The sequence below is a fragment of the Magallana gigas genome, chromosome 1 (assembly GCF_963853765.1).
Source record: "Magallana gigas chromosome 1, xbMagGiga1.1, whole genome shotgun sequence".
In the NCBI taxonomy this organism is placed as follows: Eukaryota; Metazoa; Mollusca; class Bivalvia; order Ostreida; family Ostreidae; genus Magallana; species Magallana gigas.
The window spans coordinates 46,909,051-46,936,979 of record NC_088853.1 but is presented as its reverse complement, the minus strand read 5'-3'; the positions used below and the strand labels follow the sequence as shown (position 1 = coordinate 46,936,979).

Below are 27,929 nucleotides of genomic sequence, written 5' to 3'. Positions count from 1 at the left end.
GCTACTTTATTTTTAAACAAATTAAGAAACATTAAGGTTTTTTTTTCGGTTTTTTTCGCATGTCAAGAATTCTGATAGGTCTATTTAAGCATTAATTATTTGTATCCGACGTCTCTGATATATGTGTAATCTTTCTTTTATATTATTAATTCAATTCAATGGTTTATTGACATACAGTCAAAATGAAATCAAATGACAGACAAAAGAAAATTATAACATAAAGGCTGCAGCATGCAAGACAGTTTTATACAATACTTTATAGTCCCTGAAACTGTTTTCTCTGCATAAAACAATTATCCAAGTAGATACAAGGACGTTTTGTAGTATTATAATCACATGGATTAACAATTTCTTTTATGAGATCAATACCACAGTACAATTTATTATTGAAAATATCACAATAATTAAAAATCGAAGATTGTCATACACATGACAGTAAAGTACAAAATGTTTTTCATTTTCAACTAATAATTTACAATTAAGCATGCATGGCATAAACTTGGCGTTTTTCCTTTGGGATAATTGGTTTACAATATCTACCTGTTTCAATGAATAGTGAATGTGCACTTATTCTTAATCTTGTTAGCTGGGATCTTTCATGCTATTTCAAGGAAAACTTTCATAGGACTTTATAGGACAAGGACTTATAGGACTATTTGTAGGACTTTCTCAGTCTCTCTGTACAGATATGAGTCTGTAAAGCTGTAAACTTGCATTTGCCCTTTGTGCCCAAAATTGGAAATTAATTATCTTCTATGCACTAGGATTTCCCTACTCACGTATAACTATTTTGAAGATTGGGGAATAGGCTTTTTTTTTTAATCTGCCCCCCCCCCCCCCCCCGACGTTCAACTGAGAGTTGCCTCCCTGTGTACGAACTCTCTAACGCCATTATATAGCAGAAAATATAAACACAACAAACATGACCTTCGGAAGGGTTCTTTCGACCATTGCATTGGATAATGGATGTCTTTAGCAGTGTTTGATATGTTTTGTTTAGTGTATATACATATTTAGGCTATAGTCTCTATCTTCTTTAGCGGCTCACCATAATTGATTATGGCCGATGTCGTAATCCCCGTGGCGGTGTTTGGGCTGCTGTGTGCACTGGTTCGTTTTCTCCACCTCACGGAAAAATCTGAGAAACCAAAGTTGTACTACAAAGATGATTCCCAGTTTGTGCAGTCTGTGCTGGACTTATGTCCAGTGTTTAAAGAAATGTAAGACATTATAGATTACTGTATGGGGGGGGGGGGGGGGGGGGGGGGATAGGAGGGGGAGGGGTCATCAGCAAATCGAGGGTCAGACCTAGCTACCTGGATTTTTGCTTTGATGTCATTGTTCCAGGTATCTTTTTCATTGACTGTTCCTATTTTTTTATTAAATGCATGTCATTTTTATGTAGTTTGCATAAAAGGGACTGCATACATAATCACGTACTGTACATAATACATAGACCCCATCATGCTTAACCCCCCCCCCCCATCTTCCCTATACTCTGTCCCGAGTTTTTGCTTCCACCACTTTTTGCTTGATATTTTGATAATAATGAATACCCTAATGCTCAAACTACGTTCAGCCACTAATATGAAAAATGTTTAGATTATCTGTCTTGAAACGCCCCTCTACCGCTTCAGGTTTCAATACACATCCCAAAATAGAAAGTCTACGGAGATTTTGCATTGCGTCAGCCATTGAGAAGCCCGGATGATAACGTTGAAAAATTGCGCAAGATAACCCGAGTACTTCTGTATGGAGAAATGATGTAAACATTTCCCATTATAAATCTCCGTAAGAAATTTGTTTTCGTTCCTGTAAATTTTAATGAGTGAAAAGGGATAATTTGTCAATGAAGATATCTTGGATATTTTCCATTTCATATATTTCAACTGTACTTCTTTCACAGGTATGTGTATTTTTATTAAAAACCACCAAAAAGTGATGGAAGCAATAACTTGGGACAGAGTATAATAAAGCTACATTTAATTAACAGCTGTTTAACAAAAACCTAATTAGTTAAATGTATCTCTATAAGAGGGATCCTAACAATGTGTACAAGTAAGGTGAAAGTGGTCGGCTTAGTGGACTGAAATAATATTAAATGTAATGACTAACTTTTAAAAAAATCAGTTGTATATTTGTTGAATTTCATGCTATTTTTTATTTAAAATAAATACAGATTCCAGCCCACATTGTTGTGGGGGAAAAGTGGACATCTGCAGACTTTTGTGTATGCCAAACTGGGAAAAGTTCTGTCCCCTTTTCCACATGGTGAAAGATGCAGTTTTCTGATGGCAGATGGAGCTACTATGACTTATGATGTTTTTCAGCCACACAAAACTCATTCAACAAATGGTAATATGCAAAAATAAAATTGGGATTTAGGATCATTCTGTTGTCCTTTTTTGATTTCCCTCATTTTAAACAAGTTGATATTTAGATTTCATGATCGCTTTAATAAATTACAGGGGATTACACCCTCCTGGTTTGTCCAGGCATTGCTAACAGCAGTGAGGCTTCGTACGTGTGTATGTTTGTGAACTACGCCCAGGACCATGGCTACAGAGTTGCTGTACTTAACCACCTGGGGGTCCTTCCCAGCGTCCCTCTCACAAGCTCCAGGATGTTCACTTACGGTACGGGGTGCTACAAGTCAAATGTTTAGCACTGAACAATGGTTTTAACAATAATGATTCTTGAAATTAATGGGATCGTTATTTGAGATATAACTGACTGACAGTATTTATAAGAACAAAACTAAAGATTTCCATGTCATGATTAATGTTGTTGATCAGTTTTAAGTGGTCAGTCTTACCCTATACAACACTCCTCTAGTTGCTGTAATCACATCAGTAACATGATTATTTGATTTTCTTGCTGCCATCCTACTGCTGTAGCATAAATTTGATTCTTTGTAGTTTATCAGCAATCTACTATTAAATTGTTTTGATACTCTATATGAAGTACCCACTGCCCAACAAACTTTAAAAAAAAAATGAAAAACAAATTGTTATTCTTTGCTTTGCCTGGTACTTTTTTTTTTTCATTGTGTAGATCGGACCCTCATTATTGAAAATTGAACAGCATTTTAAAAGTTCTTCCTAGCAACAAACGTTCAAAACATATTTGACTATTGGAAACAATTTGAAAACATAATATTTAGAAATAAAACAAATATCCAATACAAGATTTGATCTACATGTACCTCTCTGAACATTTAGCATCAGTAACTGATATAAATCAATCAATCATTCTTATACTTAAACCAACAAGTTTTAGTAATGATCAGATCGAGTCCTGTTTTAGGCGGGACGGATGAGTATGCTGTGATGGTGACAGAGATCTGTAAAAGATACCCTGACTCCAAACTCATGGCCATAGGTTTCAGCATGGGGGGAAACGTAGTGTTAAAGTACATAGGAGAAGACAACTCAAGACAGAAGAATTTCCTCTGTGTTATGTCCCTTTGTCAGGGCTATGATGCAGGGCAGTAAGTACTGGTACCAATTAGAATACATTGTATTTGTCAATCAATGAAATCAGATTTGATCCTATAGACTCCTTATTTTACTTGTTAACTAGACTTTGACCCGTGCGTGCACGGGTTGACATAGCATATCGGACATTTACGAAATGGGTACATCGACACACCTTATTATTGACATCTGCAAAACAAAGCTATACGCATACAATAATGCTATTAATTTCACTACACTTTCCTTAGTTTGAATATTCTAACTGTGTCTCGGGAAAGGCCCTCACAACAGTTAGAATGCCTCCCTTATAAAGGTAATGTAGCAGAAAATTGCAGAATCGCTCCCGAGCGATTTTGGAAAAAGTTAATGAAGTTGCCTTGAAAATAACAGTCAAATTCGTTACAACAAACTTTTTTCAGACTGCAAATACCTTTGAACAAAAAATTTTAATCCATAGAATGAAAGAATTCAACACTTTTTCACCAACGAACACGTATTTTCGTTGTAAAACTGGGTCCGTAGGACATTATTCATTTTTACGATAAAACATATTCTATCTTCACTCTCTTAACAAATATATTGTAACTTTTTTGCATGTAATCAAATATTTTTGTCATCACGAAGACAAAGTAAATACTTAGTTGAAATGTATATTTGTTATTCTATACTTTCTCTCATAAGAAATCATTAATATATATCAACAGAATATATAGCAAAGGTCCAATGAAAATTTGCCCGTATTTGTATCATTTCTGAGTTTATTCATAAAGATGTGATATTGTGGAAACATAAACTAAAGATCCCGTAAGCGTGAACGTATTGCGCAAGCGCAAGATTGTAAAATCCAAAAAAATCCAGGTGATTTTCGCGATTTTTTGAGGAATTTTCGTTGATTATTAATTAGCGAAGCTTAACTGAGAAAAAATAAATACAAATTGGTAATCTTCAAATACCAATGATGTTTAATATGTATAAAACAAAAGACAGTATTATTCCAATTTCTCGGTATTAAAGACCAAAAATTCGAGTCTATTATTTTAATATAGTAATATAGATATTTCACGATTTTGTATCAAATCATGAAAATAATAATTTCAAGTCAGACATTAGTTATGTCTTATACATGTAGTTTACAACTGTCTAAAAATAAAATTGAGATAATTTAAAATCTGCAAAGTGTGCTATGAACAATTTTAGACAGATATTTAATCCTCTTGTTTAAATTTGATTTGAAACAGTGATTGACTCTCTGTAGATTGCAAAGCTTTTATAATCATTCAGGGCTGCGCAGTTAGCTAGAGAATGGGGCTACCTCAGGCGGTTCTATGGATTTGTTATGGCAAAAAACCAGAAGAGGATCCTGAAACAGAACTATGATATGCTGTTGTCAACGGAGGTTCAGAAGAGGTACCACATTGATCCGTGTCGAGTCATGGCTGCCACATCAGCCCACGAGTTGGACGAAGCATACAACAGGTGAATACAGTACATGTATATCTGGGTCAAATTCTTAATCTAGAATCAACCTCACGTTTTGCGATAAATATTAGTCATGTTCAAAGCACAATGAATACTTTAAATTGTACCTTTTGTTGTCAGTATACATACAGTACATCTGAGTTTAGTACATTTGTCTCTTGCATAAAAGTTTTCTTAACTGAGATAATAAATATACTATTATTAAAAAAATCATTGAATTATAAAAGCAGAAAAATTATTTTATATGTCTGTGATCATATAAAAGGGTTAATCACAATAGTGGTAAAATTTTACAATGTTAGTTTTTATGGAGTCCCTGGGTGCTGAGAACATTAACAAGCTATTAAGGAAAGGGGAACTTAAAAAAAAAAAAATTGTTTAGAAAAAAAGGAAGAAAAATTGTAGGTTATGTACTACAGTGAGTGTGTATCTAATTTAATTCATTTCAATTAATAGAAGAAGAGCAGGGTATACAAGCGTTGAAGAATATTACAAAGTGCAGAGTTGTCACACCTATATGAGTAAGGTAGGATTCCTCACCAAAAAACATTGATGAGCCAGATCAGTGTTTAAGATCCATAGTCTGTCTGTCTGTCTGTCTCTGTCTCCCTCCGTCTCTCTCTCTCTCTCTAACACCCATTGTAATACTTTTGCACTGAGTATGTCTCTACCTTTGTTTACATAGTTCTCTGTAGTACTCATTGATATAGGCCTACCGAACCTAAGACAATTAATTTAGAAACTATTCTGTAATTATGATCATAAGATATAAATCATAATTTAAAAAAAACCCAGACCTACATCATTGAATACCATATTTCTTTGTATACCAATGTTTGCTAAATATCCATGCTATACTTTTTAGACTTCTCCTGTTATCACTCAAGTAATAATCAGCATATATCTCTCCAACAGATATCACTGAATGTAATAGTTTGTATTACATATTCCCTCCCACAGATATCACTGAATGTAATAGTTTGTATTACATATTCCCTCCCACAGATATCACTGAATGTAATAGTTTGTATTACATATTCCCTCCCACAGATATCACTGAATGTAATAGTTTGTATTACATATTCCCTCCCACAGATATTACTGAATGTAATACTTTGATTTTCATTCTCTCTCCAACAGATATCACTGAATGTAATAGTTTGTATTACATATTCCCTCCCACAGATATCACTGAATGTAATAGTTTGTATTACATATTCCCTCCCACAGATATCACTGAATGTAATAGTTTGTATTACATATTCCCTCCCACAGATATCACTGAATGTAATAGTTTGTATTACATATTCCCTCCCACAGATATTACTGAATGTAATACTTTGATTTTCATTCTCTCTTCAACAGATATCACTGAATGTAATAGTTTGTATTACATATTCCCTCCCACAGATATTACTGAATGTAATACTTTGATTTTCATTCTCTCTCCCACAGGTATCACTGAATGTAATGATTTGTATTATATTATTCCACAGATATCTCAGAATGTAATATGTTGTATTATATTCTCACTCCGATACCACTCAATGTAATTCTTTGTATTACATTTTACCTCCCACAGATATCACTTAATGTAATACTTTGTAGTTATCCCTCCATAGTAATGTACCTAAAAAAGTGATACTTTGTATAAATATCTCTCTCTCTCTCTCTCTCTCTCTCTCTCTCTCTCTCCTACTGATTTCACTCAATACACATGTTGTGCATTGTAGATCACTCTCCCTGTGTTATTACTCAATGCTAACAATGATCCATTGGTTCCTCTGCCATTGCTGGAAATAGGCAAAGAATATGCAAGTAAGTAAGATTACTTTGTCCATGACACGGCAAGAGACAAATTTTGACAAGAGCCTACAAGACACAACAAGACACAACAAGACACGAAACCTGTACAATTACAAATTGTATAATGTGAAATCATTAGATTTCGTGGTGGCTCAATTTTCGTGGAATTCGTGGGTACCTCTCACCCACGAATAAACATCCTACACGAATAAATAAATTAGGACTGTAAAGTCATATTTCCTTTTGTAAGTATCAGAGAATACACGAAATCATGATCACGTCCCAATGAACCTGTAAAATTGAAGCAATCCGCGAAAATTGGTCCCCACGAATTTTAATGATTCCACAGTATGTTCCGTGTCCTGTTTTATATGACTTGCTTTTTTGGATTAAATTACATATTCACTTATGATTAATTTTAGATAAACTATATATTTGTTTTTGGATGCATTTTTGAGGTTGTGCTTTATACACATACCATATGTCTGGATTTCTTTGTGGGTGACAATTTTTCCTTCATTTTGTAAACAATTTTGCTAGAAACACACGACAATGCTCTCCTAGTCAACCCCAAACATGGTGGCCATCTTGGATTTTTCCAAAAAGGGTTTTTCACCCCCGACCCTCTGACCTGGCTGGACAAGGCGGCTCTTCAGTATGCAGAAGCTATTGTCACATTGTATGTCTCTAATAAACTACCACATAGTAAGTACAAATCCTGATGCTGAACCCTTGGAATGAAATACATCCATGTATATTCATTATGGGCTTTTAGTAGCATTTATTGTAAGCATAATTTGTTGTCTGTTATATTTTGATATTTACTTATAGATTGTTTTATACTGCTACTGTGAGTTTGTTTGAAGTATTTCTTTTTGCATTTGTTTGTATTTGAAGTTCATTCTTAGTACCTTTATTTATGCCTGTATTGCTTCTCAAGTGCATTTAACACAACAGAGTTGATTTTACTGTAATCGTTAAGGTTTATTGGTGCATTTTATTTCAAACTGTTTTTATGGAGATTGTTTGTATTTGCATTACTTATGCTTATTGAATAAATTGATATGATTTTAAAGTGTTTTTATCAATTGTGTAAGTTTTGATCTCTCTCTCTCTCCCTCTCTCTCTCTGTTTTATTTCCTTGTAAATATATTATCCTGCATGTATTATTCTGGGTTGTGTTTTCTGCTTTATTTGGGTATAGTCCACTAATGCATTTTCCATAGGCGGTAATGTTAACGTTAGGGTTCATAGCTCCGGCCCTAATTTTCGTTCAGCAACAAGAGACCTCTTGAATGAAAGCTCATTAAATTGTCTCTTTCCTGTTAAAATTTCATTGAGTGAAGTCAGATTCGTTTTCCGGCAAAATGCGTCTGTATTGAAAAACTCTGAAAATGAAAGTAAAATTAGGGGATTTCACAAATTTGGAAAGGGTGTACATCAAACAATTTCAATTCTTTTCTTCAAATGATAATTCATTTTTGACACTTGCTATTAAAATTGCAAATCCTCTTTTCTGATATGTGTCAAGCATTTTGACTTTAAAAAATGTCCCAATAAATGTATATACACTCTGCAAGTATAGGATCTATTTTGCTTAAAGGCACTACTTGTCCAACCGATTCTAAAAATAGTTAGAGGGATATACCCATTTAAGGAATAAGGAATCATTCTTTGAGTATTATGAGGTGATAATTTCAGATGGGGTTTGATCGAATCCATTAAAGCCCGAAGGGCATTATGATAGATTTGATCACGCCCTGACCGAAATTATCACCTCATTATGTTTTTATAATTTTAAACCATCGTATAATTAAATATTTAAAAATAGATAAGCAAACCCCCGGTGGCGCCTCAATTTGGCGTCATTTGAAGTTATGGGTTATATAATTCAAAATCGATACATAGTGTTATCACAGGCAGAGACACTGGAAAATGTAAATATGGCTATTCTTTTGAATAGATTATCTTGATCAAATTATTATTCATTACTTTTGGTTAAAGGGATCTGCATTTCTGTTTCAAAATCATATCTAACAATTATTTTGACATTTTGATAAGTAATTGTATTCTTAGATTAATAAAGTTGAAAATTGAACTAATTGAAATAAATAATTAATAATTAACTTGTCAAAATTGAAATTGAATGTTTGATCCGCTTGTATAATTGCCACACAGAAATTGGACTGAAAACGATCTAGCTTGTCAAGTTTTGTGTGTAATCAGAGAGGGATTAACTTTAAGACTTTGCAAAGAGGAAGTAATACAGTATATTTACATGCTACATGCATTCGTAGTGTTCATACATAACACACATGTAACAACAACGATATTGTCTTGGGGTCACAAAAAACACGTACAGCGCTGGCAGTAAACAGATCGTTTTACAAATAAAATGCAAAAATGAAAACGTGTTTAATTAACAATAAATATTATCCTTTTGCGTATCGATAAAGTTTTCAGCCCTGTAAGCAACGTAAATATATTTAAGTTATTATAATTAGAAAGATGCATCAATCTAGATTCGACAACGTCAATACATACATGTAGACTGGAAAAAACAGGTTGACCATTGATTTGATCGGAAAGGTTTCAACCATCATAAATATTTTTTTTTTAAATTAGATACATCTTATTAATGATGCAAGGTTTTGTAAATGAAAATGAATAGATTGGAAAATGTGTGGAAAACAAATGGTACCAACCCTAATAACAATTCAATTCAGTTTCACTGGCAACAAATATTTTTCTTAAAAATACATAAAAAAACACAACTCAATTTTACTTGATTTCTAAAGTCTTAACCTATCCCCCACCCCAACGGATTATGAATTTACAGCCTTGCGGATTTTTTTTTTTTTTTTTTTAAATTTAAAAAAAAAAATTTTTTGTTTGTCAAGATTTCTGACAAATCCCCCACCTTTAAAAACAATGCTAGGTGCCTGAATACTAGCATAAATTATTCTGGAAAGATCGATATACTTCGTGTATACAACACCATTTATATAACGTATCAACACAATGACATAATTATTTTAAATATATACCAGTATACGATTAATGATAACAAAACAGAATGACGTAAACATTCACACTAACTGTACTTGCTTGAACGTAATTTATTCAAAAGTATTATGAATAGTTTGGTAAAAAGAGGGGGGGGTGTTTTTTATTTGCTTGGTGAATCCTTGTACTATATTTAGATGATCTGTCATCGGCTACCCCCTTATTGTGACGTCACAATAGTATGCCTCTTTATGGTAAACAACTAGGCCAATGAATACTCACGATTATGATCATGTGACTTATAATAATGGAATAGTGTCATAGAGGATAATTGTTACACGTACAGACTAGAAATAAGGAAGAAAACAAAGGAACGAGAGGTCTTCAGGTTTGTTAAATTAAGATGTTAATAGATATATACTGTGTTTATGTTTTGGGGATCATTTTGGCGTACAGAATAAATGTATAGAGCTAAATAAAACTGTAATCCGAGCGTTTCTGTACAAGGTCGCCATTTTGCTGACAGAAATACCAAACAAACTGTGATCTTGGGTGGGTCTTTTTTTACGATTCTTTGATATTAGTCTGGTTCAAATTACTCATTAGACGTTATTTCATCAGAAACATTAACGTGATCAATTTTCACACCGTTGTATGATCCTGGTGGTACTCAACATCCTCTTCTTTTTGTTTTTGAGTTTCAATTTTGCATCATCATGGTTCATATGCCATGAAGAATTAGAACAAAACGACAGTTAACATTTGATAAACAATGACGTATATACGACAATTACGAAATATGTAGAAATGTATATCAAAGAGACAAAAGCGAGAAAAAGAGAGCTCAATTTGAAATAACAGTTGAAGTTGATATTATTATGAAATAATATACATGTGTCATATGATAGTAATTATTGGTGAAAAACAGAGTAAGCTTTTGTTTCGTGTAGAGTTTTCTCTCTAATTACTCAGATAATACTTAATTTTACTGTATACATTACAAAAAAACTATTTGCTTCATTATGACAACCAGTTTGAACAAGATCAGATTGTTAAATTCCCATTGTTCACCACATTAATCCATTGTTGTTCAACATGAAGTCAGGTTTTCATAAAGAGTTTAGAAATTTTAAAGGATTCATGTATATGAGATGTTGATCTTGGAAAAATTCATTTCAGGATCTACCAAAAAAAGTACACAACTTTTTACACGAGGTTATCAATAATTGTCATATTTTTATAATTTCATGAATGAATTCACTTCTTATTGACTTCTCTTCTACTATAGTCTGTCCCAAGTTAATGCTTCCATCACTTTTTGATGATTTTTAATAAAAATACACATACCTGTGAAAGAAATACAGTTGAAATCTATAAAGGGAAAATATCCAAGATATATTCATTCAATGACACATTATCATTTTTCACTCAAAAAAGTTCACAGGAACGAAAACAAATTTCTTATGGAGATTTATAATGGGAAATGTTTACATCTTTTCACCGATCGGAACCCACTTGTAATACTTCGGACAATTTTTCGACACTGTTATCCTGCCTAATTCATGGCTGATGCAATGCAAAATCTGGTAGACTTTCTATTTTGGGTTGTGTATTGAAGCCTGAAGCAGTAGAGGGGGCATTTGAAAACAGACAATCTGGACATTTTTCATATTGGTGGATGAACGTAGTTTGAGCACAAAGGTATTAATGACTATGAAATATCGAGCGAAAAGTGATGGAAGCAAAAACGTGGGATAGAGTAAAGGATATATGCAAGTTCCAAATGATATGTTAATTTCTACATTAAATTGCTTTTAAAGATGTGAGATTTATAACATTTTTTTTGATAAATAAAATTCATTATTTGGTGTTTGGGATTGCGATACATCTGGCATTAACACAGTTACCTATAGTTCTCTAATTCAAGAGCATGGCCCTGGTCCCTGTACCAGTATATGTGCAGAGATTTACCTGTAAGTTAACAGCCTTCATCATTCAATCTCTTTTTTTCGCAGGATCTTTGAGGTTTGATATTCCTCAGAAACTGATACTTAACAACTTAAAGAAGGTTCACACAAATGTAAGTATGATGGATACGGGCATTAAGTTCTGAGTAACCCATCATATCTATTGATGAATGTTTTATATTAAGTAAAGAGCAGCATCCACATCTCAAACAATAAGTCCCAAACACTGTTTATTTTTATTGTTACATCAGATGGTCAATTAGATTTTAATAGTAACATGAAAAAATCCATTGTGAAGTCATTACAGTCTGTGTAATAAAGTCTGATAAAAAAAATTATTAGGGCCCCGCAAGGATTTGCGGGTGCCCTATAGTAATCACTCTGTCCGTCCGTCCTTCTGTCCGTCCGTCCGTCTGTCACTCTTCCGTCCACAAATTTCCTGTTTTTTTCTAATAACTTTTTTTATGGTTGCCCAATCAAGTTCAAATTTGGTATGGTAGTTCAGTAGGCAGAAATACATATTTTGATGCTAAGTTTGGTTCTCTATGTCTTCTGGTTTGGAGCTGGGGTGGTGGGGTAGATTCCTAACTATGCATAACAAGAATGGGCAAAGAGAGATAACTGCTGAGAATGAATGGGCAAAGAGAGATAACTGCTGAGAATGTTACCATTGTATACATGGAAGGCTGTGCAATATTTGTCACATTGAGATTAATTACTGCACTGCCTGTGTCTGCAAATGAACTTTGTTTTGAAGTTAAGGTCAATTTTGAATGATGTGTAGTATTGTGTACATTCTTTGAAATATGGATTTGAAATATAATATTCATATTTTTTTGGGTTAAAATACCGTACACAATGATTTATGATAGTTTTATTGAATAGAGGCAAAGCCTAGGTATCATTGCATTGGTATCAATTCTTTGTTTTTTTAACAAATTTTATTTCATCCCATGTTAACCCACTTTATCCCGTGGATATGACTCATTGGATATTTTTTTGATATTCCACAGTTGTGACTTTACAATGGGATTTGCCTAGGCATAATGAAGTAAAAATAATGTAGAGTTTTATAAACAGTGTAAACATTGATTGCGGTGTATAAAATATGGGATAAATAGAATCTCATGATTTGTAGTATAATATGATTTTTATCCAACTTGTGTGTTTTATCCCCTCACTAAGGCTCAAGAAAAAAACACTTTAATTGTTGGATGAAAATCATATCCAACTACAAATCACGAGATCCTATATATTCCAGTTCTTTACATCTTCTGCCGGGCATTTATTTTTTATCATTGTTAATATAAAGAGGATGGAATTCAAAGTTTTTTTCACTTCTCTATATTAATTGTCATAGCGGGGCCCTTCCTGACTGGTCAGTTTTCTAGTTGTGATGGCAATTTCCACTGCATCTTGGTGTAAACATTTGATAAAAGTAAAGAATGAATTTTGTTCATTATGTCTCCCCTTTCAAAGGGGAGACATATTGTTTTTGTCGACTTTCTTTTTCTTCTTCTTCTTATTCTTCTTATTCTTCTTATTCTTATTCTTCTTCATCCAAATTTGTCCAAGCCGTAACTTAAATACCTTTTGACATTAAGACTTCAAACTTGGAACATAGGTAGATGATATTGAGAAGGAGTGCACGCCACCAAAATGTTTGACCTTGACCTATTTTCTTTTTCAAGGTCAAGCATTTTATAAAAAATAGAGTTTGGACTATAGCACAAGATTCCTTAAACATACAAACTTTTAACTTGTATCATAGATAGATGGTATATTGTCCAGTTGAATCTTACCAAAAATTTTGACCTTGACCTTAAAATTTTATTTCAAGGTCAAATCAGAAAAAACTTCATTGTTCACTTCCTAAATATTCTTTGACAGAAGGACTTCAAACTTTACACAAAGAACAATTATAATACACTGAGGTGTACTATTGATAAATATTTGACCTTGACCTTGTTTTACTCAAGGTCAACTTGAGAAAAAATAATTAAGTTTTGTCTGGGTGGTAACTTAGATACCTTTTGACATTAAGACTTCAAACTTGGAACATAGGTAGATGGTATTGAGAAGAAGTGCACGCCATCAAAATTTTTGAACTTGACCTATTATCTTCTTCAAGGTCAAGCGTTTTATAAAAAATATAGTCCGGACCATAACACAAGACTCCTTAATCATACAATCTTTTAATTTGTATCATACATAGATGGTATATAGTCCAGTTCAACCTTACCAAAATTTTTTGACCTTGACCTAAAATTTTATTTCAAGGTCAAATTAGAAAAAAACTTCATTGTTCACCTCCTAAATATTCTTTGACAGAAGGACTTCAAACTTTACACAAAGAACAATTAAATACACTGAGGTGTACTATTGATAAATATTTGACCTTGACCTTGTTTTACTCAAGGTCAACTTGAGAAAAAATAATTAAATTTTGTCTGGGTGGTAACTTGGATACCTTTTGACATTAAGACTTCAAACTTGGAACATAGGTAGATGGTATTGAGAAGAAGTGCACGCCATCAAAATTTTTGACCTTGACCTATTCTTCAAGGTCAAGCGTTTTATAAAAAATATAGTCCGGACCATAACACAAGACTCCTTAATCATACAATCTTTTAACTTGTATCATACACAGATGGTAGTTAGTCCAGTTCAACCTTACCAAAATTTTTGACCTTGACCTAAAAAAATTATTTCAAGGTCAAATTAGAAAAAACTTCATTGTTCACCTCCTAAATATTCTTTGACAGAAGGACTTCAAACTTTACACAAAGAACAATTATAATACACTGAGGTGTACTATTGATTAATATTTGACCTTGACCTTGTTTTACTCAAGGTCAAATTAAGAAAAAATAATTAAATTTTGTCTGGGTGGTAACTTGGATACCTTTTGACATTAAGGCTTCAAACTTGGAACATAGGTAGATGGTATTGAGAAGGAGTGCACGCCTCCATAATTTTTGACCTTGACCAATCTTGTGTCTCAAGTTAATTCATTTTCTAAACTGTATCATATATGGATGATATCTAACATATAGCTGACTTTATTCTTTTTCACTTTTTAAATTTGCCCCATATTACAATCCTTGGGGAGAAGGGGAGACATGTGTTTTTTTGTATAAAAAAACAATACCCACTAGTTATTTATGTGTATTTATGAATCTTAACACATGTCCTTTTTTACCACAATTTATGTATTGAAATTGTATTGAGTGTCAAAACTCTTGTGTGCAACTTGATGAAATGAATATTACAGATTGTAACCATGGATATGGAACAGAATGGAAATCAGAACCCAGTGCCACTTTGTCGTGCTGGCTGTGGTTTCTATGGTAACACTGCCTTTGAAGGAATGTGCTCTAAGTGCTACAAAGATGCAATGAAGCGTAAAGAAAATGCTCCGACGCTCAGTGGTCGTCTGAGTCCGGTAGCTACATCCACGGTAACCACGGTGACCGCACCAGGTGAGACGGATTCTGTGGGAAATGTCACCTCGACGTTAGCTCACACTTCCCTAGGTACAGTATTACTTAATCTCTCTCTGTGTGTGTGTCTGCTTTATGCTTAGATGCTGTAACAAGGTTCCTTTCTGTATTGTCTTTGTAGACTATGATTCCACATGTCTAGTTTAGTTTGTTAGTTGCTAAAGCGTTACTGTTTAGGAAGGTGATGTTTTTATGGGTGGATGAACCATGGTTTTTGTACATGAATTTTCATAAATTGAATGTGTTTACCAGTGAAGAAGCATGTTAGTTTTCTCCTCGATCAACACATTTATATTAACAATTTAAGAAATATCCTCCCTAAGAGCTATTATTTTAGAATTAAAGTTATCTTTTTTTAAATTTTTAACATAACAACAAATAACGTCTCAATTCAACATAATGCAATTAGAAAAGATCATGCTTGAATCCAAGAACCATTCTTGAGTGATGTTATACAGTGGAGGTGGATAGAGAGATGGTGAACTAACAGTCATGATTTATTTACAGGGTCTGAATCAGGTAGCTCCAACTCGCTGCAGGATCTAGCTGCCAGCACCACCCCCAGTGTGGAGACTGGTAGCCCTACCGTTCCTATCCCTGGGGCCAGCAACAGTAAACAGGAGACAGACAAGGAGGACATTGCCACAGGTCAGTCCACACACTCCCTTCTCCACACAGGTCAGTCCACACACTCCCTTCTCCACACAGGTCAGTCCACACACTCCCTTCTAGAGAGGGCAAAACTATGTCTCCTAGGTGCTCATTCTCTAAAAGAGGCTAGGCATTGGAGATTAAACTTAGTGCTAACAATGTACTGTTCTAACCAATACAGTCTGTTCATCTGGGGTTTGATGGCTCTACGTAATTATTTTCAAATGTGTTTACAAAGTTAGGCTAGTGTTGACTTGTCATGATCCAAAAGTAAGCCAATGTGGTACTTAAAAAATTACATGGTTTTGCATATTTTTAGATGTTTATATCTTGCACAATGTAAGAGACTTTGCTTTAGCAATACTGGCCTGGTGATGGATTTAAGACCCCCCCCCCCCTAAACAAAACCCCCCCAAAAATTCTTGTTTCTGGTCCTAAAACCCCAGAAATAGATAGGAAAAAAATAATTAAAAAAAAATATTTTCAAACTAAGAACATATATGTAAAAAGGACAAAAATAAAGTATATTCACAGTGTACAATACAAGTTCGTTGATAAAGATTTAAAATTTCCCAAAAGGTTTGTGTTATTAATACATGTATAGTCAACAACAGGCGAAGACAGTTTCTTTTTATTATTTAAAAACAATTATTTTATTTGTTAAATTCAATTTACTGTAGAAGCAGAAATATTCATTGAAAATTTAATTTCATTATTTTTGTTGGCATTTTAAATCATTGAAATTAAATCCATGACAAATTTTTAACCCAAGTAATAATAAATACAAAGAGATTATGATATGACGAAATTAAATGCCAACAAAATCAATGAAATTTTGACCCAAAGGAAATATGTTCTTCTACAGTATTAATTTATTTAAATACCTTTTATAGCTAAATGTTTCTTTATTATGTATGTAAATTATAATATTTATAAAATCAGTCTATCTACTTCTGTGTATTTGGGGTATCAGTCCAATCCTTTGACCCACTTGCTACCATTATGTAGAAGACCTGTTTAATTCTAAAGATAAATGTAGACAACTGTTTTTATGATGATTGTTGTATATTTAACATTTATTACAGATTTAATATAATAACAGGTCATCAACAAACTGTAATATCAGGATAAAAAGTAATAAACATTGTTTTTGTAATTTTCAATGCACACTATGTTGTTGCAGATATATCACCACAGGGTTAATTCATGCAGTGAAATTGTCTTTCAAACTAGGGGGCTCAGTTTTCTGATAGTGGAGTTCTTCATTATTTGTTTCCAAAGACAAAATTGATTAAAATTGGTAATCTTATACATGTGTATTTCTGTGTTTTGCAATAAAAACATTCACAGAAAACCCCCATGTTTCAATCATGTTAAAAAGTTAATTCAATGTACATTTTAAAAAAGTAAAGAGACGGAACTCATCGTCTTTGTTTTATAGGAGGTTGTCTATTCAAGCTATGTTTTGAACAATTTCTCTAAGTTTTTCCAACTATTTCTGATGAGATCTAGGTTGGAAAATGATCAAATGAGTTATCTCTATCTCTTTTATAAATTTTGATAGATCAAAAAAAGATGTTTTTGTGTTTTTCTACTCATTTTCATATATGTGATTAAGAGAATTTAGATAAGTTGCAGAAACAGTATTTCTATACAGGGTAGTTACAAATGTCAGTGTCACAACTGGTGCCTGAATATGCCAGCTTAGAAATGCATCAAGAGAATGCATAGTTCTTGGAACTGAATCCAGCAATATGTAAATGATATTTTGATGATATGTATGACATTGTAGGAGGCCTCAGTACAGAAGTGGCTTCTTCACCTGATGATAAAAAGACGAAGAAGAATCGGTGCACAACATGCAAGAAGAAAGTGGGCTTGACTGGTAAATCTTTTTCTCCAGTGGATCCTCTAGCTTTAAAAGGGTTGATCTAAAAGTAATGTCACAGATGCTATAGATATGAATTGGTGGCATAAAGCAAAATAATTCAGGAGTTTTGAATCTACTAACTTTAACTAGAATAATTTCATGATTTTTTGAGGTTGGCTTTGCACAAGTTTGCAGTGGCATGCATATCAGTGAAATAAAGGAAAAACCCAACAAAAACGCATTTAATAAAAATTTTAAAGATAATAATAGCCCTTTGAATGGAAATTTCCTATAAATCATAACTTTTTTAGCAGGTCAGAAAATGTTGGTTATTTGATAAAGAGATGAAGGTCACAGCATTACAAAACACCGAAATTAATTCTCATATATTTTACAAAAAAAAAAGAGAAAGGCATGCTATAGTTCTGTTATTTGCAGGGTTTTTTTAAATCCCATAAAACTTATACATTTACACTGAGGTAAGAAAATCAAATCTCAACTAGAGTCGTTTGTAATACAGCAATGGCTGTCATATGCAACAGTCATTGAAAAATAGGAACAAATGTATCATTGTAAAAACTGAAAGATGATAAAATTTATAATTCCTACAATGATAATTGTGTATTTGAAAAAAAAATTGCCAATTATTAGTAAATTGCATCGTGACATTACTTACTGATAAACCTCTAGACAAGTAAAAACAGAAAAAACTTAGATAACCCTATTCAGGTTTTTATGCTTTATCGTTTTCTGGGAGAATTCTGACAAAGTATTGTTATGGTTTAATGTAGTTTAACCTCTGTGATTACAGGTTTCCCATGCCGTTGCGGGGGATTATTCTGTAGCCTCCACAGATATTCAGACAAACATCAATGTGATTTTAATTACAAGGAACTAGCGCAGGAACAGATTCGTAAACACAACCCAGTCATCGTGGCTGAGAAAATTCAGAAAATTTAATCCAAGGATTTTGTAGATGTTGTAGTATTAAGGTCTCTTGGGGAACTTTGTTGAAAGCGGATTATTTTTTTTTTTAAGATATTGGGTGATTGAATTCAAACATCAAAAGGAGCTTGTTTTTATAATTTAATTTTCTTTTTTGGTAAAGTTTTGATTTTTTTTTTTTTATGATACATGTACAAGGCATAAGAAATATAGATTGTTGTTAGTTTTGTTGACAGGCTTGCAACCTGAGCTTGTGTGGAAAGAAATACTTTATTGTTTGTTTTATTGTTTGATATGAGGAACTTGGAAAGTATAATTTATTCTGATTTTGTTTTTGTGTCTGCACTAATATGATACAGTATTTACTATAACACACTTTGAGGACAGGTTTGGAGTTGTATCCAGTGGTCAGTGTACTGTGTGATATTAACATTGATCAGAAATGCATTTACGACTTGCTCCATATTATGATTTTTTTTTTCTGTAAAAAAAAAGGAAATGCATACTATTTTCCTTTACTTTGTGTTATCTACACCACTAAAATTCTAGTAATGTGATGGTCAGAGAGTCTGTCACCGAGTTTAATATAAATATGCATACACACTTTTCTGTATTTATATGGCAACAGTCTTTGAGCGTACCATTACTTGCTTGCTGTCTGTTATGCAGAATTGATAATGATTGTGTGATTTTTATTTTCATTTTGATTTGATAAGAACGCCACACTTTTTCCCCAAAATTTTGGATATTGACGATGAGTGTTATGTTTTATGGTCGTTTTTCTTGTTTTTTGATTCTTCTTCATTTCCAGTAGTGGTGAATTTAAATTGATTTTTAGGAGATGTAAAACACCTCAAAAATTGTAGAGCAGCAGAGCTTTCTATGCCATATGTACACCCAGGGAGTTCCCCTTTATCACTAAGCATTCATGTTTGCAAGATTTTCATATACATTACTAACAGCAACCTTTCCAATCTCAATTCTTTATTCAAATATCTTAAGTTTTTACTATTCAAAATTGATTAAATAGTGTTGTCAATTTATTCTTTATAATGATGGATTTCTTGGGTGGGGGAATCCCCCCCACATCCCTTACCATTATTCCTAATATAATATTGTGAATTATTCCTACGTCTTTTATCCTAAATTCTCCTTATAACTGAATCTGGCAGTGTTAGTCTTTGTTTGGAGACATTGTGTGGAGCTGTGTTTACAAGCTCTGCATACCGCGGTTAGTAGAGAGGCTGTGTTTACAAGCTCTATACACCGCGGTTAGTGGAGAGGCTGTGTTTTACCTGTTGTGTGTCTGATGAATACTCGTGTCTGACTGATGTGTAAATGAAATCTAGGTATGGGTGTTGCTAGATTTATATATACATTTTACTTATATATAGAAAGAGATATATTCACGTGTATTGTTATTACAAAGATTTGCCCCTCAGTTAACCAATAGATAATTGTGATTTTTTTGGTCATTACAAATCCATTACATGTATCAGTTGTACTTTTTTTTTTTTCAAGTTGATTTAAGCTGATGTTAATAAATTGAATTTTCTCTTGCAAATAACTTGATATAAACAGGAAAATAATGCACTGAGAAAGAGAACATCTAGAGTTCTTGATTTTAAATGATTATAAATGATGTGTTTTGGAATGTTTTAAAAATGATAGATGCAATGTATGCAAATTAATTGCAGATGAAAGCACCATTAAATTTGCTCCATTTCTGTAATTTGACTCTGAATCCCGAGAGATTTCATTATCATTGTGTATGTCAGTATGCTTTCCCCCATCTTGGACATTTTCTGCCACAGTTGTTTATGCACTTCATACACATTTCACACTGCGCTTATTGAAAATCCATTTAATCTGTGTCAAATTGGTTCATTTCATAAAACTATTTTATCATGAGCTGTGAAAATATTGAATAAACTTGTTATAGATGATCTGTTTTCTTTGTTCCATTCATTTTACCCAATTATCATCCCTATTTTTCAGAGGGTTAACTTTTAATCAAAATATCGGTAATTGAAATAAAAATCTAGATTTTAATGAACATTAATTTACTGGTATTTGAAAGATTTTAAGGGCCTATAACACTTTTACCAATTCCTTACAAAATTTTCTGTTCTTGAGGTTTGTATGGACTTATGTCAGAGAGAGGAAGATTAGAAATAAGACTGATTATTATAAATATGCTAATGGCCTAGAAAAGCATCTAGAATATACACATCAAGTTTACATGTGGTCTTGATAGGCTAAACAGCATTCTTCATTACTACTCAATTCATTCTCCTCATTTAGGCTGTCCAAACTTATATCTATGTTAAACATCACCAAACCTACGAGGGTGGGCGATAAAATGAAAACAAACAAAATTTTTACACAAATTATTTTAACCTTTAACATTATTACGAATACAGCGAGTATTCAAGCTACATGTAGGCTACATCTTTTGATTTTTACTGACAGTACGATCTAGTACATGTATATAATTTAATTCTGGTTGTAACGAGCTTTCTGCTTGGCTAAAAAAATTATTTTATATTGTATAAAGAATGTTGCCTACGTAATAGTAAGACTAATGTCAAAAACGTATCAATACGCCTGACGTTACGTTTGAATTTTGTACAATTTTACGTCATTTTAAAGGTCAAATGATCGTTTTTATCTATAATGAAGAGTACAAAAATCAAATTGGAAAACATAATATTAAAATATGAGTTTTTGTGTTTTTTCTATAACAGAATTTCTCCTACACCTGTGTGCAGGTTATGTTAAACATATATTTAACTTTGGACAGCCTCAAAGATTTCTCCATTGATGAGATATATAACTTGATTTCCTGTCAAAGGTGAACATGACAGTGCAACTAAAAAAATAAACAGATAAATATATTAAAATACTTTATTATCTCTTAATGAAAGGTCCCCTTAGTACTCAGTCTATACTACAGGAGTGTTATGTACCCATGGACATGTATCAAAATTGCTCCCATAATAATTACCTCTTCAAAAGCAGTTTAATAATTGTACAACAATGAGCATGTACAAAGCTACTTAACAGGACACCATGTACACTTTCAATGTAAACTACAGGCCTGAAAACAAAGGCAACAAACGGAACAATTCATTAATTTAAAATCTAGAACATACCAGGAAAATCATAATCGTTCATTCAAACTACTGATAGATCAAAGCCACCTCCACCCAGATGACTAGCCAACCAGTCACCAGTTACTGGTAAAATATTACTCTGATTTTGTGCTGAGTTTGGCTGAGACTCAAGTGAAGTCCCACACCACCCCCTAAAACAGTCAGTGTAATGTTGATAATCTCTCTACATTACAAAGTGTATCACTCTTTATACTTTATAGCCAGATGCTTTACAAACAAAGATATATTTTACATGTATCTTGAGTATAATTTTTCTTCACACATGATGTACATATTATTATATATTTTTTACACATACTAAATCTCATTTCTTAAATAGGTTTCTAAACACCATTATATAAATAGTGCCTGTTTGGGAGGGTAACTGTTGAAATTGACACCCCATTGTCAACCGATGCGAAGCGGTGATTGACAATGGTTTTCGAGGGGTGTCAATTTCAACAGTTATCCTCCCAAACAGGCACCATTTATTTTATTATACTGAATGTCTTAATTTTAAAGAAAATTTTACTGCTTTTATATAGAAATGAAGTGAATTCTACCGAGAACCGTACGCACATATTTTAGGCGCATGTAACAATTCGTTGTGTTACCCGTTGCCAAGTATGTTGCTAACGCTGAGGGTAATAGAACGGATTACCAACTGCATCTAAACCAATCAGATTTCAGGATTTAACATGAAAGTATAATAAAGTCAATTGTTAAATGCTGTAGTAAGATTATTCTTAACAGTAGTTGTTTTAAAACAGGTCTCTGAAATCTCCTACTGTAGTTTGTTCATGTAACAAGTGCTGCTTACCACAGAAATGGACACACAAAAAAAAACACAACAGAATATCTAAATTGAAAATAGATTGTAACAAGTGGTCAACAAGTAAAAATACATGTATCATCATGGAATAGAGTAAACAAATCAGGAATCCTGAAATAACACAGGTCAATTTTCTTTGTCCAATACAATGGGAGACTGGTGGTACAATATACACAGAGATCTACCCCACAGGTAAAATATACACAGAGATCTACCCCACAGGTGATGGTCAGACTGCCATTGCATTGTTTGTGTAAACTTGACTAGATCCATGCACTTATTTAGTAGTAATCACATTAGTTTTTATATATATATTGTTTTTTAGCAAATACTGTAAACCAACTTTTATTAACGGCGACTTTATTTCGTGATTAACTTCCGATAAACTGGTTCGCGACGACTAATGTTTGCGACCTAGCCTTATCGAAACCCGTATTTTTCTAACATCAACATGACAAGGACTGGTTCACGGCAAGAAATAATCGCGACGACGAGGCTCTCGCTAACCTCGCGGAAAATTCTCGCATGCGAATAAATGTTAGTTTACAGTAATTGTTGTGAATCATTTGCTCAGCCTATATGATCAAACAATAGGGACAGCTCACCTAAAATTTACAGAAAATTCAGCAAAAAAAAAAAATAAAAATATATATACCATAATATCAACCACAGTCTGTTTTAAAATGCATATGAAAATGTCTAAAAATGAAATTGGAAAGACAGATAGTTTTGTAGTTAGCTAGATACTCCAAATGGAAGCACTGTCTTGTGATTTGTCTTACGGCAAATGACGAAATGTACGTTACCAATAGGTTAATAGTTAATACTGATATCAAAAATACTATCTCCGAGTCTTCACTTGTACATGTAAATACCCAAAATATTAAAGATTACAATACAAAACAGTTCCAACACTTCAGGTCCTTTACAAGAAAATGAAACAACTGACTGGCCAACAGACAACTTTTATACTCATATATAAAAAATAGTGACTACATTATATTCCCCTCCTTAGACTATTATGACTACTGTATATTCCCCTCCATAGACTATTATGACTACACTATATTCCTCTCCTTAAACAGCTGCTGCAGGCTGTCCTCCATTGGTTGGTTGGTCCCCTTTAGTCCCTCCACCACTTTGTGGGCCCACTGGAAGTACTCGGTCACTCGTTCCTGGGACCAGCCGACAGGGGTACAGCGGTTCAAGTCCCGCAGGTTGTACAGCTTGTCTGCCAGCTTGACCAGCTTGGCTTTATAGCTAGCATGAGGGGCATGCTCAATTTGTTTTTGTTTCCGCACCAACTTTGGTAAATTTTTTTCATCAGTCACTTCTTTGACAATGCCTGAAAAAAAAAATAATAATTAAGCAGAATTCATTTAACTCTCTATGCTCTCATTTTCTAAAAAGCCTGACATTTTTCTGCGGTTTAAAATTATATAAGGACAGTAATTTACAAATATCATAATACAAGGTTGACTCAAATTCATATATGTCTTCTCCATGTACATGTAGCTGTTGGTGTTAGGTTACGACTACTTAGCATTACGTCTTTAACGCAATATTTACATTAGTGGTAAGAAAAAAACAATAAACCAACTTTTATTTGCAATGACTTTATTTCACGATTTACTCAAGCAAAACTGGTTCGCCATGACTAATGTTCACAACGAAGCCTAACCTAGAACCGTCTATATACCAACCATACGACATCTGTCGTCAAATATTCGCGACGACGAGGTCCTCGCGAAAATTTCTTGCTTGCAAATAAAAGTTGGTTCACAGTAGATCATAGAAATTGCTTTCTTCCAGGCACGTAGCATCAGGGGGGACCAGGGGGGCCTGGCCCCCCCACTTTTTCTCGCAGCAACAAATTTTTTAAAATTTACATATAAAAAATTGAATAATCATGGAGTTGGCCCCCCCCCCCCACTTTTTTGGGAGTATGTAAAGAATTGATATGAAAATAAGGAATTGAGGAGTGAAATTGAAGTTATATAGTACGCCACTTGTAATGTAACCTACACAAATAGTTTGAAGTGTCCATGAATTTTTACTTTGTAATTACTCAGTCACAAATAGTTTCAATGATCTCAATAAGCTAATTGAACAAGAACCTGATCATTTTAACAATAAAATGCTTTCTTTGCTGATTCATGCCAAATTTAAAGGTGGCGACATTTCAGAAAAAATAAATAACCCGCGTTAGCAGGTTATCTAAATTTTTCTGCAATGATTGACATCTTCAAAACCCACATGAATCTTCAAAAAAAGCATTTTAATGTAATACAGTTTAACTTCGGTATCGCAAACACTGATATCTTAAATACAATGGATATGTCGAAGTGATTTTTAAGTCCCAAACACTTAAACTTTAAGTATTTTACCCTTGATATCTCGAATACTCGGATATCTTGAAGTTTTAATAAGTACCATCTAGTGTGAGATAACGAGGTTTGTCTGTATTTAGATTTTGCATTTACAAATTAATAAATTGATTGTAACAAGATATCTGTGAGCCAATGCTCACTAGTGATACCCCCGCTCTGATGTGAATATGCAAAATAAGCAAAGTCGACATTTAACAGAAAGCTGGCATCTGATTGGTACAGAAATATATCCCACGATATGGCATGCCTAAACAAATAGTGTGTTAAAATTTCAAGCATCTGCGATAAATAGTTGCTGAGAAATCTTTGACGGAAATTTGTTTGAAAATTTTGGCTAAAAGTAAACAAAGTTGTCATTTAACAGGAAGTTGACATCCGATTGGTACAAAAATATATCCCACGATATGGCATGCCTATACAAATATTGTGTACAAATTTCAAGCATCTGCGATAAATAGTTGCTGAGAAATCTTTGACGGAAATTTGTTTGAAAATTTTGGCTAAAAGTAAACAAAGTTGTCATTTAACAGGAAGTTGACATCCGATTGGTACAAAAATATATCCCACAATATGGCATGCCTATACAAATATTGTGTACAAATTTCGAGCATCTGCGATAAATAGTTGCTGAGAAATCTTTGACGAAAATTGGTTTGAAAATTTTGGTTAAAAAATAAGCAAAGTTGTCATTTAACAGGAAGTTGACGTCCGATTGATACAAAAATATATCCCACGATATGGCATGCCTTAACAAACACTGTGTAAAAATTTCAAGCATCTGCGATAAATAGTTGCTCAGATAAATGTGACCGAAATTTTTGTTACGGACGGACAGACAGACAGACGGACGGATGGACAGACAGACACACAAGGGTAAAACAGTATACCCCCTCTCCTTCGAGGCGGGGGTATAAAAAGTAAGTAAAATAACAAAGAGCCAAATCATCTCCTATGGGAATTTGAGTCTGACATTATCATGATTATTTTGTGCATTCCCTGATTTTTCATTGGTCGCTGTAGGATTCGAACAATCGATAATCGGGACGTGTAGATTTCAGTCTGGCTGTTTCTATAGAGCTATGAATTAACTATAAGTTTTTATAAGAAATATAGGGAATCACACTCCGTAGATGCAAATATAAAGAACCGATCAGACCCAACCTAACACTAGAGTAAACCCCAACTAAACCCCGGGTTTACTTTTTAAAAATTTGGTTTACTTTGGGTTTACTCAAGAATTACTTTTGGAGTCAACTGTACACACTGAAGAGTGAAGCAGACCTGTATTTTATATTACCATCCTACAGCCTGTAATTTCTGCCCCTTGTACATTCTGAATACACATGTAGCGTCTGCTTTCAGGGGTATACTTCTGATCGGGGTTTATCTCTGTGTCCACTCTGGGTTTACTTTGGGCCCACTCTAGTAAACCCAGTAAGTAAACCTGTGGTTTAGTTGGGGTATACTTTCTGTTAGGTTGATTCTGATCGGTACTGTAAACTTTCTGTTAGGTTGATTCTGATCGGTACTTTACTTTACCTGTAACTTCCTCCCCAAACAGTGCCTGGATTTCTTCAAACGTAGTGTCTGTGTCCTCTACCGTATCATGGAGAAGGGCTGCCTAAAAACAGAGTAATTAAAATTAAACACACGAGTGGAATTCTAATAACATATCATAGTGTTAAAAATTTAGGCATTTAGAACTTGCCAATTATTTACACTGGTCTGAACAATGCATTTCTCTGTTTGATATTCATTCAACTACTTTCCATGGCCTTCATTAGTCAAAATATCAAATCAATAAGGGAATTTTTAAATGAAGAATGAATGTACCTTGTAGTCCTATTTGCATTGAAACTGACTTTTAACAACAACAAAAAATGGGTAATATTTCTATAATCACACCTATGGTACGGTTACCTGAACCTTAAAATCTAACAATGTTAAAAATAGTTTTCTCTCTGTTTCAAAGATCAAAATACCTGTTCTTTTACATATATTTTGTATATAATCCTGTGCTGTGTTTTACTAAAGAATTAACTAAGACAAAGTCGTAAATATTTTCATTATATGTGAATGACCTGTAATGAACAGAATCTTAACAGAACCCTTTATTTACAACTATTTTGATATTCAATAATTATAATTACAATGTAATACCTTTAAGATTACAATACTGATTTGTTTTGGATTATTATTCATCAATTTGGTTGCAAGTTCTTTTGTAAAACGCAGCCCTGATGTCACTATACAAAAGTTTGAGTGATGAAGATTGTTAACAATGCAGCATAAGTTACTTATTCATTTACTGAATTACTTAGTTATCATCGGAGACACAAATAACATTATCATACCTGAATAACTGCTACATCTGCTATCCCTGCCTCCTCAGTTAATATGTTGGCTACACCTTTAAATAGACAATGGCATTTGTATTTTAGCTCTTTAATGCAAACACTATCGATATAGATATATGTAGTCAGTTGCAAATCAAATAACTTGTATCATAATATATACATGTACATATTATACAACAACGACCAATCGTGTCCCAAGAAACGACACTATAGCAAATCACTTATCAACCTATAGGATGGTTTATATAGGGGGTCTTTTCCTCGTCTTTTCGTCTTTGATCTTTATGTTTTATCGCTGCAAAGTTTGAACACTTGATAATTTCTAATACATCGGCCATGTTTATTTCCTCTAACTGAGGAAATTCGTAACTATGTCAAATTACGACATTTTTACAATTTCTTAATTGGCCTATATACGTATTTTGTGGCACACCTTTTTAATTTCATGATTTATGTATGTCAGAAAAATATGACAAAGTATGAAACGTACAT

The 27,929-nt window shown here is 33.3% G+C and overlaps 2 protein-coding genes across 3 annotated transcripts; one reads left to right on the top strand and one right to left on the bottom strand.

Annotated features, from left to right (window-relative positions):
* The first annotated feature begins 876 nt into the window (after positions 1 to 876).
* LOC105342923 (monoacylglycerol lipase ABHD2) lies at positions 877 to 20,649 on the top strand. Of its 2 annotated transcripts, XM_066068722.1 has the most exons (13): positions 877 to 1,220; positions 2,180 to 2,355; positions 2,469 to 2,636; positions 3,307 to 3,490; positions 4,758 to 4,952; positions 5,412 to 5,481; positions 6,689 to 6,773; positions 7,302 to 7,466; positions 11,783 to 11,847; positions 15,009 to 15,270; positions 15,745 to 15,885; positions 17,681 to 17,773; positions 18,570 to 20,649. In XM_066068722.1, exons 1-13 carry the CDS (start codon positions 1,060 to 1,062, stop codon positions 18,716 to 18,718), a joined length of 1,914 nt encoding a protein of 637 aa, XP_065924794.1. In that variant the 5' UTR covers positions 877 to 1,059; the 3' UTR covers positions 18,719 to 20,649. The 2 variants fall into 2 exon arrangements, with proteins under 2 accessions (XP_065924794.1, XP_065924799.1); XM_066068727.1 differs by lacking the exons at positions 17,681 to 17,773; positions 18,570 to 20,649 and adding an exon at positions 15,946 to 16,260 and having other exon boundaries at positions 15,745 to 15,915.
* Positions 20,650 to 21,596: 947 nt separating this feature from the next.
* LOC105342918 (guanosine-3',5'-bis(diphosphate) 3'-pyrophosphohydrolase MESH1) lies at positions 21,597 to 27,824 on the bottom strand. The gene is made up of 4 exons (XM_011450041.4): positions 27,667 to 27,824; positions 27,435 to 27,490; positions 26,620 to 26,701; positions 21,597 to 24,035 (listed from the first exon to the last, which is right to left on the bottom strand). Exons 1-4 carry the CDS (start codon positions 27,773 to 27,775, stop codon positions 23,749 to 23,751), a joined length of 534 nt encoding a protein of 177 aa, XP_011448343.3. The 5' UTR covers positions 27,776 to 27,824; the 3' UTR covers positions 21,597 to 23,748.
* Between the last annotated feature and the right edge of the window lie 105 nt (positions 27,825 to 27,929).

Excerpts from the sequence above, each read along its gene's own strand:
- LOC105342918 (XM_011450041.4), bottom strand. The coding sequence starts at position 27,775 with ATGGCCGATGTATTAGAAATTATCAAGTGTTCAAACTTTGCAGCGATA. Across the intron at positions 27,491-27,666 it reads CTATATAAACCATCCTATAG|GTGTAGCCAACATATTAACT; the intron begins GTTGATAAGTGA and ends GTCTATTTAAAG. Across the intron at positions 26,702-27,434 it reads CAGATGTAGCAGTTATTCAG|GCAGCCCTTCTCCATGATAC; the intron begins GTATGATAATGT and ends CTCTGTTTTTAG.
- LOC105342923 (XM_066068722.1), top strand. The coding sequence starts at position 1,060 with ATGGCCGATGTCGTAATCCCCGTGGCGGTGTTTGGGCTGCTGTGTGCA. Across the intron at positions 5,482-6,688 it reads GTCACACCTATATGAGTAAG|ATCACTCTCCCTGTGTTATT; the intron begins GTAGGATTCCTC and ends TGTGCATTGTAG. Across the intron at positions 11,848-15,008 it reads TAAAGAAGGTTCACACAAAT|ATTGTAACCATGGATATGGA; the intron begins GTAAGTATGATG and ends TGAATATTACAG.